The 17,600-nt window shown below is 40.0% G+C and overlaps 2 protein-coding genes across 3 annotated transcripts in view; one reads left to right on the top strand and one right to left on the bottom strand.

Moving 5' to 3' along the window:
• The window catches only part of GALM (galactose mutarotase), a 95,964-nt gene extending 85,246 nt beyond the window's left edge, over positions 1-10,718 (bottom strand). The window contains exons 1-2 of one of the 2 annotated variants that reach the window (XM_082672577.1): positions 10,613-10,718; positions 6,977-7,120 (exon numbers count right to left, since the gene is read on the bottom strand). The gene's annotated coding sequence lies outside the window, so the exon portion shown is untranslated. The remainder of the gene's footprint in view (positions 1-6,976; positions 7,121-10,612) is intronic. The other variant, XM_082672578.1, reaches the window with a different exon arrangement.
• Positions 10,719-11,026: 308 nt separating this feature from the next.
• HNRNPLL (heterogeneous nuclear ribonucleoprotein L like) overlaps positions 11,027-17,600 on the top strand; it is a 36,731-nt gene continuing 30,157 nt past the window's right edge. Inside the window, exon 1 of the mRNA XM_082672361.1 lies at positions 11,027-11,468. Within this exon, the coding sequence (XP_082528487.1) occupies positions 11,274-11,468 (195 nt within the window). The 5' untranslated portion in view covers positions 11,027-11,273. The remainder of the gene's footprint in view (positions 11,469-17,600) is intronic.

The raw sequence follows: 17,600 nt of genomic DNA, 5'->3' as shown, positions 1-17,600 counted from the left end.
CCCAGGTGATTTGTGTGCACATTAAAGTTTGAGAGTACCGATCTAGAAAATAGTGGGTAATGATACTAGATAGATGGGAGGCAAAATAGCCAATCATTAAAATGTTTTTTCCCTTGCAAGAAGTTGTGCTAAAATGGCCTGCCTGGGATCTGAGATTTGATCATACAATTTTTCTGTCATCATGGAGCTTTATATATATAAATTATATATACATACATTACATATATGTATAATTTCAGTGTTCTATAAATGTGCAGCACAAAGTGCGTGGTCTACTTAAACCAAACATTCGTTTTTTTTAGGTGAGTATGGAACATAAACAGGCTTGCACCTAACAGCCATTTCATCCTCCTTCAAGCTTCAAGTATGCTTCCTGTAGGGCAGAGGACTGGTAAGCCCAAAATCACATTCTCCAGACTCTGTTGCAGCTAGTTTTATGGAAGTATGTAGGTTTCAACAAACAAACACTTTCGTGTAAGATCTGGAAGTCTGTTTCTCTGATAGGCATAGCTGTGGAGAAAATTTTTTCTTCTGTATCAGAGATAACAGAGTTCTCATGGTTCAGTCATTAGCTTTGTGAACATCAAGAAGCATGGGTGGTGCATCCATTTTGCTGGTTCAGATTACAGTTGGTAAGGTGTGACTCTGGAGCTGGCTGTGGAAGTGGCAGCTTCTTGATTCTGGTAGCTTCCAGACAGTGGCTGTGGTGTCGTAGTTCTGAAGATGTCAGGTTCTCAATGAGGAAGAGCACAGCTCTTTTGATATCTTAGTTCTGAGGTGTGGTTTTGAGAATTGTTCCATTAATATTCTCAATTATTCTCTTCAAGTGTATTAATACTTCCTGCTAAAACTAACTGGAGTATATTCTGTTCTCTGCAACCAAACTTTGACTGATATAATCTGCTCAATATGTTTTCAAGACCACTCATTTTTCATTGATTTGTTTAGCAAATATTTATTGAAGGCCTTCTCTGAACAAGTGTTGAGATATATATTAAATATATATATTTTTTCAGATGTGTAAAACAATAGTTTTAGTTCACACAAATTACATGTTGCTTTAAAAATTATATTTCCAGCAAAGTAGTTCCATCCAAATAGAGCAAAAAAATTAAAAGTTCCATTTCCAATCTAATCACCATGGATAGTTCATATGTCCTCACTGGTATAATGAAAAGATGATGGGGGGACTTCCCTGGTGGCACAGTGAATAAGACTCTGCGCTCCCAATGCAGGGGCCCAGGTTCGATCCCCGGTCAGGGAACTAGAGATCCCGCATGCATGCTGCAACTAAGAGTTCGCATGCCACAACTAAGGAGCCCAGAAGCCACAACTAAGGAGCCCGCCTGCTGCAACTAAGACCCCACGCAACCAAATAAATAAATAAATATTAAAAAAAAAAAGAAAGAAAAGATGATGAGAATTTAGAGACAAAAGATTAGTCTTTCCAAACTTCATCTAACAAATGGAGGCAGAAAGGACCTACCCTACCTCATAAGGTTTCTGTGAGAATCAAATGAGGCAAAGTATGTGAAACTGCTTTATACATTGTAAAGGGCTACACAGTGCTGGTTATTTATAATTAGTAATAATAGTAACTTTATCCTACAAAGTTTTCAACATTGGATGCTTATGATAGCACCTTTAAAGACAACTATTTTTGTTTGCCTAATTCTCAATTCAGTACAAATTCTGATTTTCATATAAAGGTGTTCTTAAAGATAAATCAGAGAGTGCCTACTCACTTTGGGAAAGGAATTTTCACTTTTGAAAAATATTCACAGTAGGAAATCTTTCATTAAATGTGCCTCTGTCTCACATTTAATACAATTGTTGATTTACAAATTTAAATAATACACATTTTGGTACATTCAGTGTACAAAATGAGCTATATTTGTTTAGTTGTGTGAAAAACAGAATTATATCTTGCAAATGATCTCATTTCAAATATGGGTAAGGAGCAAATCAAATTACAGATCAGTCTCTGAGACACCTACATAGTCATAATTTGCCATGTTCACATGCTTTATTTTATGCGCTTCTTTTTCTTGAGCTATGCGAAAGAGAAGCTTGATCTAGATCAAGAAGTGTCTAGTTAGGGCCTCCTATGTACCAGGCAGTGTTTTAGGTTTTGAAGACACCAAGATGAATGAGATACAGTCATCCCCTATGTTACAGTTCAGTCCAGCACTGTCCAAAGCAGCAGCCAATTGTATATGTAGCCATAGATCACAAGTGTGGCTAGTGTGACTCAGAAACTAAATTTTACATTTTATTTAATTTAAATAGCCATGTGTGACTAGTGGTCACCGTGTTGGAGAGCACAGGTCTAGGCCAAACCCAATAGCTAACTTGTGGTTACCAAAAAAATAAATAAATATAAGATGCATGGGCAAGACCCTTTTCTTCTGTCTTAAAATAAAGGTGGCCTATTAATTTTCTGGTCTTAGGGGTGGGGGTGGGGAAAGTGCTGCAATGGTTTGGAAAAGTATATAGCAACAAGAGAAAGTTATACAATTCTGTTTAAAATCTGTTCTCTTTGATTAAAATATCCCCTAACATGTCTAGAATGAAAGACATTGCCAGGCCAAGAAAGCTAAAGACAACAAAGGTCAAAAAACTGAGGTCTAATTCCATCCAAAAACAACAGAATATACTTCCTTCTCAAGTGCTCATGGAACATTCTCCAGGATAAATCATATCTAGGGTCACAAATCAAGCCTTGGTAAATTTAAGAAAATTGAAATTGTATCAAGTATCTTTTCTGACCACAACGCTATGAGACTAGATATCAGTTACAGGAAACAAACTGTAAAAAATACAAACACATGGAGGCTAAACAATACGCTACCAAATAACCAAGAAATCACTGAAGAAATCAAAGAGGAAATCAAAAAATACCTATAAACAAATGACAATGAAAACACAATGGCCCAAAACATATGGGATGCAGCAAAAGCAGTTTTAAGAGGGAAGTTTATAGCAATACAATCCTACCTCAAGAAACAAGAAAAATCTCAAATAAAAAAATCTAACATTAACACCTAAAGGAACTAGAGAAAGAAGAACAAACAAAACCCAAACTTAGTAGAAGAAAAGAAATCATAAAGATTAGAGCAGAAATAAATGAAATAGGAACAATGAAAACAATAGTAAAGATCAACAAAACTAAAAGCTGGTTCTTTGAGAAGATAAACAAAATTGATAAACCATTAGCCAGACTCATCAAGAAAAAAAGGGAGAAGACTCAAATCAACAGAATTAGAAATGAAAAAGGAGAAGCAACAAATGACACTGCAGAAATACAAAGGATCGTGAGAGATTACTACAAGCAATTATATGCCAATAAAATGGACAACCTGGAAGATATGGACAATTTCTTAGAAAAGCACAACCTTCCGAGACTGAACCAGGAAGAAATAGAAAATATAAACAGACCAATCACAAGCACTGAAATTGAAACTGTGATTAAAAATCTTCCAACAAACAAAAGCTCAGGACCAGATGGATTCACAGGCAAATTCTATCAAACATTTAGAGAAGAGCTAACGCCTATCCTTCTCAAACTCTTCCAAAATACAGCAGAGGGAGGAACACTTCCAAACTCATTCTATGATGCCACCATCACCCTGATACCAAAACCAGACAAAGATGTCACAAAAAAAGAAAACTACAGGCCAATATCACTGATGAACACAGATGTGAAAATCCTCAACAAAATACTAGCAAACAGAATCCACCAGCACATTAAAAGGATCATACACTATGATCAAGTGGAGTTTATCCCAGGAATGCAAGGATTCTGCAATATATGCATATCAATCAATGTGATAACCATATTAATAAATTGAAGGATAAAAACCATATATCATCTCAATAGGTGCAGAAAAAGCTTTTGACAAAATTCAACACCCATTTATGACAAAAACTCTCCAGAAAGTAGGCAGAGGGAACTTTCCTCAACATAATAAAGGCCATATATGACAAACCCATAGCCAACATTGTTCTTAATGGTGAAAAACTGAAACCATTTCCACTAAGATCAGGACCAAGATAAGGATGTCCACTCTCACCACTATTATTCAACACAGTTTTGGAAGTTTTAGCCACAGCAACCAGAGAAGAAAAAGAAATAAAAGGAATCCAAAGCAGAAAAGTAGAAGTAAAACTGTCACTGTTTGCAGATGACATGATACTATACATAGAGAATCCTACAGATGCTACCAGAAAACTGTTAGAGCTAATCAATGAATTTGGTAAAGTAGCAGAATACAAAATAAATGCACAGAAATCTCTTGCATTCCTATACATTAATGATGAATCATCTGAAAGAGAAATTAAGGAAACACTCCCATTTACCATTGCAACAAAAAGAATAAAATACCTAGGAATAAACCTACCTAAGGAGACAAAAGACCTGTATGCAAAAAACTATAAGACACTGATGAAAGAAATTAAAGATGAAACAAACAGATGGAGAGATATACCATGTTCTTGGATTGGAAGAATCAATATTGTGAAAATGACTATACTACCCAAAGCAATCTACAGATTCCATGCAATCCCTATCAAACTACCAATGGCATTTTTCCTAGAACTAGAACAAAATATTTTGCAATGTGTATGGAAACAAAAAAGATCCCAAATAGCCAAAGCAATCTTGACAAAGAAAAACAGAGCTGGAGGAATCAAGCTCCTGGACTTCAGACTACACTACAAAGCTACAGTAATCAAGACAGTATGGTACTGGAACAAAAACAGAAATACAGATCAATGGAACAGGATAGAAAGCCCAGAGATAAACCCATGCACATATGGTCACCTTATATTTGATAAAGGAAGCAAGAGTATACAATGGAGAAAAGACGACCTCTTCAATAAGTGGTGAACAGCTACATGTAAAAGAATGAAATTAGAACACTCCCTAACACCGTACACAAAAATAAACTCAAAATGGATTAAAGACCAAAATGTAAGGCCAGACACTATCAAATTCTTAGAGGAAAACATACGCAGAACACTCTATGACATAAATCACAGCAAGATCCTTTTTGACCCACCTCCTAGAGAAATGGAAATAAAAACAAAAATAAACAAATGGGACTTAATGAAACTTCAAAGCTTTTGCACAGCAAAGGAAACCATAAACAAGACAAAAAGACAACCTGCAGAATGGGAGAAAATATTCGCAAACGAAGCAACTGACAAAGGATTAATCTCCCAAATATACAAGCAGCTCATGCAGTTCAATATCAAAAAAACAAACAACCCAATCCAAAAACGGGCAGAAGACCTAAACAGACATTTCTCCAAAGAAGATATACAGATAGTCAACAAACACATGAAAGGATGCTCAACATCACTAATCATTAAAGAAATGCAAATCAAAACTACAATGAGGTATCATCTCACACCAGTCAGAATGGCCATCATCAAAAAATCTACAGACATTAAATGCTGGAGAGGGTGTGCAGAAAAGGGAACCCTCTTGCACTGTTGGTGGGAATGTGAATTGGTACAGCCACTATGGAGAACAGTATGGAGGTTCCTTAAAAAACCAAAAAGAGAACTACCATACGACCCAGTAATCCCACTACTGGGCATATCCCCTGACAAAGCCATAATTCAAAGAGTCATGTACCACAGTGTTCACTGTAGCACTATTTACTGTAGCCAGGACATGGAAGCAACCTAAGTGTCCATCGACAGATGAATGGATAAAGAAGATGTGGTACATATATACAATGGGATATTACTCAGTCATAAAAAGAAATGAAATTGAGTTATTTGTAGTGAGGCGGATGGACCTAGAGTCTGACATACAGAGTGAAGTAAGTCAGAAAGAGGAAAACATATATCGTATGCTAACTAAAAAAATAATCTAAAAAAAAAATCTAAAAAAAAAATAGTTCTGTAGAACCTAGGGGCAGGACAGGAATAAAGACACAAACATAGAGAATGGACCTGAGGACATGGGAAGGGGGCAGGGTAAGCTGGGAAGAAGTGAGAGAGTGGCATTGATATATATACACTACCAAATGTAAAATAGCTAGTGGGAAGCAGCCGCATGGCACAGGGAGATCAGCTTTGTACTTTGTGACCACTTTGTACTTTTAGAGGTGTGGAATAGGGAGGGTGGGAGGGAGACGCAAGAGGGAGGGGATATGGGGATATATGTATATGTACAGCTGATTCACTTCGTTATACAGCAGAAACTAATACAACAATGTAAAGCAATTATACTCCAATAAAGATGTTAAAAATAATAATAATAATTGTGGGGGAAAAAAAACAACTGAGGTCTAAACAACCTAGTTTAGGGAGTTCCCTGGCGGTCCAGTGGTTAAGACTCTGAGGTTCCACTGCAGGGGGCAAGGGTTTGATCCCTAGTCCAAGAAATAAGGTCCCACATGCCACATGGCATGGCCAAAAATATTTTTTTAATTTTAAAAATAAAAAATAAAACCCTAGTTTATGTGTTATCGTTAGCATTCCTTGTCATTTTTATACTGGTCTCAACATCGACAATCAGGCAAGGATGAGGTTATTAGTGACTTGCTTACCATGGAAACTTCCTTGATGGGGGGTGGGGGTGGGCCATACCCAAGATATTTTTTTACTCAAATTTAAAAAGAAAAGGAGAACTGAGAGCTCATATAACAAAAAGTTATTACATGCTACTGATCACTTATAATTGGGAGTGGTCTGTAGCACTTAATACGTTTTTGTTAAACGTTTGAGCAGCTACCGGTTAATTTTACCTATATTTTCATATGCAAGATGAATTTACTTTGATAAATTCTATTTACTCTAAACAGTGGATGCTATGATTTTACTCTTTTTATTTATTACAATTATTTTTAAAGATGTCTAAACACTATCAATTTATATGAGTCAAAGAGAAAGGTGAAAATAAATATTATTTTTAAGACTAAAGGTAAGTGGTTATAACTGATAACAAGAATATGAATTTTACCTGTCATTGTCTGGTCATATACCAGATATCCTTCTAGGGTCAATATATTTATTTTTGCAGATCTGTCACAAATTATTATTTTTTTGAAGAGGCCAAACACAGTGGCAGCTCCAGACCCAAAGCAGATGTGCCTGATAACAGCATCTGAAAGAGAATACCATTGTGGTTACACTTGACTACACAGTGAGCTAATAGTGCTTGAGGCACTTCCTGCAGGGTGCATCCTCCTGGAACGCTGGTGTCTTATCACCATAACTAATCAAATGTGGACTGAATTAAAGGGGCTAGTTTGGGTAAAAGCACCATAGTGCTCGTTCTTGGTGATCTCTAACAAGGAAAGTGGTATCATCACAAATAGTATATTCTGGATTTGACAAACTTTCATAGGAACTAATTGATTTGTCTCTGAATGGACTTTGTTCTTTCATGTTAAACATGTCTTAATTAAAATACATCTCTAGGGTTCCAATCCTTTGGAAATATTGCTCACAAGTAAGCTGAAGGTTTTATTTGATTTTTGCAGAAGGTGAGGCAGGAAACAAAAGTTTTGTATATTAAGTGAAATAGCAATATTGGAAATTGAGTTTGGGTATGAATATCTTATAATTTGCATCTCTAGTTGTTCAAACGATGCATCCATCAGAAAATGGTGAGAATTTCCTTTTTATTTCTGCGCCTTGTCTATAGAAATTACATTTTAAAATGAACACTAAAACAGTGTATTATATTTAAAATTTCCTAAGGAAGCTAATTGAATTTCATTATACCAACGAAAAAACTGATAATTATAACCTATTTATGCCTTCCCAGAGTTACAGCTGTATAAGCTCTAGTAGAAATTAATGAATGAATAAGTATCATGATAAATGATTCTAAATTTGATCTGTATGTCCGTGGCAGTAAACAATGCAATACTTATATCATCATTCTTCTCTACGAAGAGTACTGGCTCTGGAATCGGATGCTTGGGTTCCAGTCCTGGCTCTCTAGTTTACTAACTGTGGCTCTAGGGCAGGTCTCTTAACTTCTCCTAGACTTTCTATAATTGTACAACGGCCATAGTAATAATAATGCCTCTGGCTTTTGTCAGAATTTACTGACATGACACTTGCAGTGGTTAGCACAGTGCCTGGCACATTGTAAGTGGCTGCTGTTATTACATGTATGTTAGATGTGCCTTGTAGCCTCTCTTGGGTATGTGCCCTGTTTCCTCAACCTGATGGCAAGCTTTGAGAAGACAGATACCAGGGACTTCCCTGGTGGTGCAGTGGTTAAGAATCCGCGTGTCAATGCAGGGGACACGGGTTCGAGCCGTGGTCGGGGAAGATCCCACATGCCGCGGAGCAACTAAGAAGTAGCCCCGCTTGCTGAAACTAGAGAAAGCCCGCGCGCAAGCCCGCGCGCAGCAACCAAGACCCAACGCAGCCAAGAATAAAAATAAATTAATTAATTTAAAAAAAGAAGACAGAAGCCAGCTCATATATTTTTCTAGTCTCTTCATCGCCCAGCACAATGTCTTATAAATTACTTTACATAGGTCAGCAATGAGGTTTAAAACTGAAGGGCAATTTGGGGCTAGATTATAAAGGACCTTGACTATCAGTTTCCCTAGACCTTCGCTGGAGCTCTCTCTCACTCTAGTATAACCCCTAAGTCCCCTTCGAGCTGCTGCGTCAATGGGAATTCATGGCTGATTGCCTACCCCAATCAACAGCAGCCAATCCAATCAAGCATTCAGACAATTTACCAAAGGCCTGAGGCTGTATGTACAGTAGTGCAAAAAAGAGATTCCAGGTTGAGCTAAGTAACTGATTATTTGCACGCATTTAGGAGCTGTTTCTGAGTTTTAAAGGCATTTCTGGCTAACTGGGAAGTGTGTAATTTCTTGATCTCATCTAAGTTAAATCGTGCAGAATATAATTTATGCCCTCCTTATTTAGCTCTTCTCATGTTTTAGTGATGAGCTAGTTAGCCTTTTCCATATCTAAGAAATTACTGTCACTGAACAATTCATCTGCAATAAGCTCAAAGGTCACTGTACTAACGGATGAGTTTTAAACAAGCTTCCTGAGTTTTACTTCTTAGTCTTTTAAATTAACAATTTGATTTGAGCTGTCCGAAAAAAGAATTAAGTTTAATACTAGTACGTATTGACTCTAACCTACTTTTAGTGAAGTAAACGCTGAGTATAGTAGCAAGGTTCAGCAAGGCTGGGCTTCCTTACCAATTGATTGGTGTGAGAGCTGCATTTTAACCTGGTATAATCCATAGGTTGGATGCAGGCTTTGAGAATTTTAAATATTTTCACTATCACACAAAATATTTGGGAAGTTTGTACAAGGCCGTTCAGCTCTGCTCACTGCTCCCAGTGCTCTGGCAACATTTCCTCATCTGCACCCAGCTCTGCAGCTCCCTCTTTGATACTTCTACTTCCATTTTATCATAATTTAGAAAAATAAAATTCGAGTTGTTTTTTAGTTCTATTTTGTCAGTGTACACCTGCAGGCGCACACGAATTTGATTATAGCTGTACGGTGTTGTAAAGAAGCTTGCAAATGGATTCCGAAACGACAGGCAGTGTAAATTATAAAAGTAACAAAACAAACGTAGGTTAAAGCACTGTCAGCAATAAATACAAATGGCTTTTTGGGGGGGAGGAAATAGCTTTGGAAAGAAGCGACAATAGGCTGGGGGAGGGAAAAATCCACCCCATTAGGAAAGGAAGAGCCACACTTAGGGACGCATCTGAGGGACAAGGACATTAGAAACACTTAAGTGACTCTTGATCCTCGGCAATCCTCCAAGGGTTAGAGTCACAGAGGGCAGCTAGGTTGCATGAGATCTGCCAGTTCCTCTTCTGACACTGGACCTTTATTTCCCAAGGCCCACTCGTTCAGCCTTGTTGAGCAGGGAACTTGCGCCCGGGACTGTACAGGAACTGGGTTTGCAAAGATGAAAAGAGCACACACAGTTCCTGTCTCCAAACGCTTCTAGTCTTGAAAAAAAGAACATCCTAGTAGGTGGGTATAAAGGGCTCTGTTGCAAAAAGAGAGGGCAGTAACTAGAAGCTCGCGGAGGCCTCAAGGCTCCACAGAGGAAATGAGCTGTGTGTGGTCCAAAGGACAAACACTTTTGATAGGCTTTCATATCTTTCAAAAATAAATGGTGTGAAATAAATCGCCTAGAAAGGAAGGGGTTGGCATGCAGGAAGAAACTTTATGTGGAAGGTTTAAAACACATTTAATGGGAGCTGGGACTTGATACAAGTCTCCCGTAATTGTCAGGAAAGAAGGGTCCAGAAGACCCGAGTGCTAACCGATCAAACGAGCGGCTTTCTTCACACTTGGACCTCAGTAAATGTTGAGTGTTCTGTAATATCTACTTAGGGGCGGGGAGAGAGTCCATCCACTTGTATCAGATTTTTCACACAACATAGGGAGAAGGCTACTTTCACGATTCTAATCCCTTTTCTCCCCTCACAGCCTGTAGTTTCAGGGCTGCGAGATGTCTCTGCAGGGATTTTCTCTTTTGAAGAGAAGTAATAAAAGCATTTAAATTAACGGGAGGGTGGTTAACACCGCAGGCCTGGACCCACCGCACGCCTCCTAGTCCGCCGGGGTTCACTCCGCGCCTCACCTCCAGTTGGCCCAACAGTGCTAATGGCCGTCGGGTAGCCACGGCTCCAGATCCGGACGCTGCGGGCATTGAGCGGTCAGCACTAGCAAACCAGCTGAGAGTTCGGAAGGTGCAGGGAGAGGGGCGAGGCCGGGCCGTGGGCGGCTTTTGACGAACAGCCCTTGCAGCCAATTGGAAGCCTGGTCGACTTTTCTCTCTGCCAATAGGGAGCGAGGCCCGGGCTTGGGGGGGCGCGCTTCCCGCGGGCTGAGGCTGGATTCGATCCTGCACGGCGGCCGCGAAGGTGGGGGTGGAGGCTCGGCCTGGGCGGCGAGGAGTGGATTAGGGGAGGAGGGAAGACCGGAAGCCACGGTCGCGTCCCCATCCTTAGATTTGCTCCCCGGGACTGGGAGCGGAGACGGAGGAGGAGGGAGAGGCTGAATGTTGGCTCCGTGATAAAGGGGAGCGGCCGCTCCGGAGCCTCCTCCCGGGGCGCCCTCCTCATCCCGCGCACTCTCCGCACCCACCCGGCTTCTGGGCGCGCGGCCCACGCGGACAGCCGGGCCGCGCAGACCTTCGCTGAAGAGGCGCTGCCCGCGACGGGGACTGGCCGGCGGCGTCCGAGGCCCGCGCCCCGCCGCCACCCCCACCCGTTAGCCGGCCGGTCCCTCCGGCCGCCGCCATGTCCTCTTCTTCATCCTCCCCCAGGGAGACGTACGAGGAGGATCGGGAGTACGAGAGCCAGGCCAAGCGCCTCAAGACTGAGGAGGGGGAGATCGACTACTCGGCCGAGGAAGGCGAGAACCGCCGGGAAGCGACGCCCCGGGGCGGGGGCGATAGCGGCGGCGGTGGCGGCGGCCGGAGCTTCTCACAGCCGGTAACAAAGCGCGGCGCCCCGACCGCCGTGCCTGGCGGCTCCCCGGGAAGCAGGGCCCAGCGGCAGGGACTCGGCCTCGGGGCCTCCCGCCCTCCTCGTTTTCCCTTTTCGCTGCGCTGATCGGGTCGGGAAGCGCCGGCTCTTCTCTTTGGGGCTTTTATTCTTCGCCCTACCTGTTTCCAGCAACCCGACCGCGGATCCGGTCCCGGCCTGGCCGCAGGCCCCGCAGCGAGTCCTCTGCCGGCCCGAACTTGGGGAGGGTCGCGGGGCGGGGGCGGCGGGGAGGCGTTGCTTCCGCTCCGGGGGGCTCTGGTGCGCGATTAGCCCTTTGTTAGTTTTCACTCCTCGGGCGGCTGGCCGGCGTCTGACGACCCGCTCCCTTCAGCCCCCTGCCCGCAGCATCCGCGCGCTGGTCACAATCACGGGATGGTGGCATTGGTTCCGCCCAGGGCTCTCTTCGCCTGGGTCCTGAGGAGAGCCGCCGCTAAGTGACAAATTAAGCTCTGGGACTCACCGCCCAGTTCCCCTGAAGGTTTAATTAAAAATTTTTTACTCTTGGCAGGCCTGGCGCGCACGCTTTGCTCCCCAGTTTCCTGATGATTGCTTAGTATAGTGTTTAGCTCTTCGGTTAAAAATAAAATGCGTTGGCAGGTGTTCGCACACGCCTACTTACAAGTAAAACGAAATCTTAAAATCACCTCAGTTCTTCATGGGCAGTGTGTTCCCAATTCGTTCCACAAAAAGAACTGAACTCAGGACTGCATCAAACACACGTTCCTAGATTCTTGTTTCTCTCATCAGAAAGCTTAGATGGAGGCAGAAGGAATGTGAAAATCGTTTTATCCACAGCAAGTGGCAACTCAGCTTCAGCTGGATGGAAACTAAGGAAACAAAGCAAAGGAAACGTTTTTGCCCTTTTTGGTGCGCTTAAGCTGTTTTAATGACTGGATGTTCTTTAAACATTTAACACATTCTAATTGTGATTTTTTTTTAAAGCAAACTTAACCCGAAATTTACGAAATAGTGCACATATATTCTAATATTAGATTAAAATGTTTTTCACCTTTAATAAGAGGGAAATTAGAAGTCTTTTAGCTCTTGTTTGCATTTTATTGTAAAAAATTCTGGTCAGTAATCCCCGGTGTTAGAGTTTACAAATACGATAATGTTGCAACACATTTTAAAAAGGAGCTTCTTCTTCCTCTAAATAAAATAGTTTATTTTTTAAGTGAAATTTTATTTTTATTTATAATATTTATTTTTTTGGCTGCACTGCTCTGCATGTGGGATCTTAGTTCCCTGATGAGGGATCGAACCCGTGTCCCCCTGCAGTGGAAGCACAGAGTCCTAACCACTGGACCCAGGGAATTCCCAAAAATAGTTTTATTATGGCTAGATATTGCTTTCTACTTCTGTTCCTGAATATTTGGAGTATTCAAAATGCAACTTGAAAGTGTGAATAAAGAAAGTGCATTTTTTCTTAGGAAGTTTCAGTTCAAAGCTAACTCCATTGTGGAAATTGAAAACACAATTGGAATATTGGACTCTTATAACTGATACTTAGATGCATTGGATCAGTGTATTTCTTTTGCCAAAAATTTGCTCGAGTTTTTATGCAGTAGCATGAAATGTCTTACATTAAGTGTCTTGGAAAGATACTTTAACCAGTTTACAAAAGTTGTTTTCGAAAACATTAAATATTAAGCCAATAGTATTATTTTGGATGTTGGGAAGAAAATAATGTATAATTAATACATCCAAAGTGAATTGTATTTAGCAGTGGAAATAGCACTGGACAGGTCTTGGGGAGAGTCAGGAGTCTTAGCTAGCATACAGTCTGTGTGACCTTGGGAAAGTCAGTTAACTACTGTTCTGAGTTCTCTTACAATGTAAAATGTGAAAGTTGAACTTCACGTTTTCCATACCTGAAGTTGTAGTTCAGTGATTAATGTCATGCAGCTTTTAAATTACCCAGGCAGGAACTAATGTATGCAGATTGAGTTATAAATTCAAATTTTGTTTATCTTATTGCTGTTTTTTCTTAGGAGCGGGTGAATTGCTTTTATTTAACAGTAGAACCAGTATTGTACTGTGAAATCTAATGAAGGATTATTTTTCCTGTTTTTAAACATTTTTCTTCGTGTAATTTTGGGTACTTGTTTGAAATCATTGCAACTATGGAAACCTGTGCATAATAATTTTACTAGGACAGGAATGCCTTGAATAGAAGTTTACTGTCTAGTGCGTCATCATCAAGAAATATGGTAATTCATCTAACGGAAAAGGATTTGACTCAACTTCAGCCCAGCCCCTTTGTACAAAGTGTTTAAGTAAATGCAGATCAAGTACAATGATAGGTAATTCTTTCAATGCTAGTTGGAAGTTTGTAAAAGTGTACAGTAAGACTTCAATGATTTACATTGTTTGGCTTTTCATTTTCCTTGAGTTATTTAATAATAACTAGATTTAAAGAGGAATGTGAGTATTTAAGAAAAACTGTTTCTACAAATGCTCCTGATTTAAGGATGAATTGTGAATGATGTTTTAAGGTGTAAAGAGAAATGAGTTTGTAGTTTGGATATGAGAAGTAAGACACTCTTCAAATTTGTGTCTTCTGGTATTAATTTGAAGAGCAAAAACTCGCAGAGTGTTTCAAATTCTTTGGGCTGCATTTTGAACAAAGCTTAATTATGGAGGTTCATGCTATGTATTATACAATTACTTTATTCTTGTGGAGTAAATTGTGTTCTTAAATTTAACAGGCATGATCTTCAAGATCATAATAGTAAACTTCTGTATCTGCTAACTTTTATGAAAGCAGCTTGACTTCTGAATATTAGCACTTCACTTGGCAAAACCGATTGAGGAACTGAGTTGGGAGTTTACTTACAAAAAAAAGTCTGCTTTTATAGAGATTGGTATCAATAAAAATTTATGGAGTACTAATGCATTTTAGAGACTTAAGTTTTTCTTTTACTCTATTCTGCTAGTGACTAAACAGGCAAATCAAAGATTGTTAAAGTGATTGTTGATGAGGTGAAAATTTAAGTTTCTCAACTTTTAATAAATAGACTTGTAAGATGGCAAAATGCCAAGATAAAAAATATGGATCCTAGGATTTCCAAACAAAGGAATATGCATTATATAGAGAATCTAGTTTGAATTTAAGATATAGTTAAACTTTAATGATCTGAATTACAGAGATGATAAGACTATTATGATGGCTTATTGGGATGAATATAGAATGGGAGATGGGATGAAGGCACTTTGTTAGCTTAGCTCCCACAGGAAAAGTTTAGAGACTGTGACAGTGAGCATAGTAACTACACTGTGGTGTGTACCTCAGAGGTAAGTGCCAGAGCCTTGAGGCTTCTGTAACGGTAATGTCCTGTGTCTTATTTAGCTGAGCTGCTGCAGTAGAGTGAGAATTTTAGGCTTAGTTTTGGGAAGTAAATGAAAAGTAGTAGGTTTTACTATCTTTTGGTTTTAACAAGTGACAGTTTCTTCATGTTAGTACATATAGTGAAAAGTGCTGTTAATAGAGCCCTAAGCCCAACCAGAGCAGGTGTCTTGGCTCTGCTACCAACATGCTTTGTGACTTAACCTCTTTGGAACTCAACTTGCTACCTATCACATGAGATGGCTGGATTAGATGATCACTGTGATCTCTTAGCTCATTAAAAAAATAATACTTGAGCCCTGTCATGTGCTAGGTGCTGTTCTTGGTGATGGGATATAATTTACAAAAAAAATTCCATATCTAAAAATCTGTGATTCTACATCATTTAGTGCTTTATTTTATAAAGGAGTGAAAATATATTTTTTCCCTCTATGAAATTGAATACAACTTTCAAAGCTTGCAGTTGCAGCCACAGCACCAACTCAAGATGAGCTTAAACAACAAAAAGGGGGCAGGGGTAGGGAATTTATTGGCCCGAATAACTATGAATGCCAAGTTGTAGCATTAGTTTTAGGCATGGCAGGATCGAAGGTTTTAGATGATGTCATAGGGACTAGATTCTGTCTCTTTCCATGTTTCAGCTCTATTTCCTCTATGTAGTGATAAAGCTAGGCTTACATTTTTATAGCTAGTAAATAAAGAAGAACAGTCTCTCCCTCAGAGTCCATAGCTATCCCCTCTGATCAGCCATTTTTTATATCTCCCTACCCCCAACTAGTCACTGGACTACCTCTGAAGTTGGGGAGTTACGACTGTGTGACTGAGAATACCAGTGGAATAATATGAGGTTGAGGAGTTTTTGTTTGTTCGTTTGCTTGTTTTTATGTTCAGCCACAAGAAGGGGGAAGGAGTTTTGGGTAGGCAAAACCAAAGGATTTCTACCACATGAGCAAAAAAAATAAAGATTACTTTTTAAGAAGTTATTTGAATCAAAGTTATTTTTGTTATGTGATCAAATGTTCCTTAAAACATTTTAGGATAGGAAAATTAAAGGGTTTCCTGTGTTTTGGATCTGCTCTATTAAGAAAAAGATCAAGTAAAGAGATGTGATTGTTTAATTTTAAGAAAAACCGGGACTTCCCTGGTGGTCCAGTGGGTAAGACTCTGTGCTCCCAGTGCAGTGGGCCTGGGTTTGATCCCTGGTCCGGGAACTAGATCCCACATGCATGCTGCAACTCAGAGATCGCATGCTGCAACTAAGACCCGGTACAGCCTGAATAAATAAATAAATATTAAAACAAAAAAAAGAAAAACCATGTACTAGTTAACTCTAAGTATAGTGTGAGTTAAAAGCTATTTGCAGCTGTCCCTTAAAACTAGTTTGTCCTTGATCTATGTGAAGTATCCAAAGTAAAAGGGGGGTTAATCTTAAGTATCTGGAAATCTGTACTCATTTCTTGGTAGTACTTTGATAAATTCTAATGTATCCAGAAAATGATTACCAGAATAGAGAAGGCACTCAAGATCATATCATAAGAGGAATGACAGAAGACTCTGGGGGACATTTAGCCTGAAGGGTAAACTTAGGTGTGATTTAAGAAATCCTTTCAAATTATAGGAAGGTTATGTAGCAGAGGGAAATGAAGATAAGGACAGGAGGTGGCAATTAATGTTTACCGAATCCTGTTAATAACAACATCTAGCACTGTGCTAGACATTTCATATTTGTCCTATTTGTTGTAATTTTAAGTGATGAAGATTTTGTTTTATTTTTTATTTATTTAAAATTTTTTTTTTTTTTTAGTTTTGGCTGCGTTGAGGCTTCATTGCTGTGTGTGGGCTTTCTCTGGTTGCAACAAGCGGGGGCTACTCTTCATTGCAGTGCGTGGGCGTCTCATTGCAGTGGCTTCTCTTATTGTGGAGCACGGGCTCTAGGCACGCGGGCTTCAGTAGTCGTAGCACGGGGGCTCAGTAGTTGTGGCTCGTGGGCTCTAGAGCGCAGGCTCAGTAGTTGTGGTGCGCGGGCTTAGTTGCTCCGCGGCATGTGGGATCTTCCCAGATCAGGGTTTGAACCCGTGTTCCCTGCATTGGCAGGCGATTCTTAACCACTGCGCCACCAGGGCAGACCTGTTTTATTTTTTTTTAAGTGAAACTGAGGTTCAGAAAGGTTAAGTAAGTAGCGTAGCGTAAGATCGCACAGCCAGTAAATGTCCAAATATTCAAACGCTTGTCTGACTTCAAAGGCCATTTTGTGTAGGAAGTTACAGGGAGACAGATTTGGATGCATATTATGAAGAACTTTCTAAAAATATAGTAGATTGTCTCACAAGGTAGTGTGTTTTCCTGTCATTGGAGGTGATTAAGGAGAGGCTGATAATCACTTGCAGTGGATCTGTGCACGTTTGGTTTTGGAGGATGAATTATTGAATTTGAGCTTGGTCTTTTTTATATATTATATTTATAGGAGGATAGAAAAGGCTGTTCAGTGGCTGTTGAGCACGTGTTATGCGTGGAGATGTTGGGAAAACAAAAAGCCTGAGGACATTATGCATTGCCTTTGTGAGTTTACAGTTTTACTATATCGAGAGCTTTAATGGGCCCTTCTCATTCCTCTCATATGGAAGCTTCATTTATATTCTATTCTATTCTGAGCTTCCCTTCTCTTTAGTTAAGCCTGGTTTTCAGTCTGCAGTCATCAAAATTGGCATTCAAGATGGATGTTACTGGAGTTT

The sequence above is a fragment of the Grampus griseus genome (assembly GCF_964374135.1).
Source record: "Grampus griseus genome assembly, chromosome: 15".
NCBI classification, from domain to species: Eukaryota; Metazoa; Chordata; class Mammalia; order Artiodactyla; family Delphinidae; genus Grampus; species Grampus griseus.
This window is presented reverse-complemented; position numbering and strand designations above follow the sequence as displayed.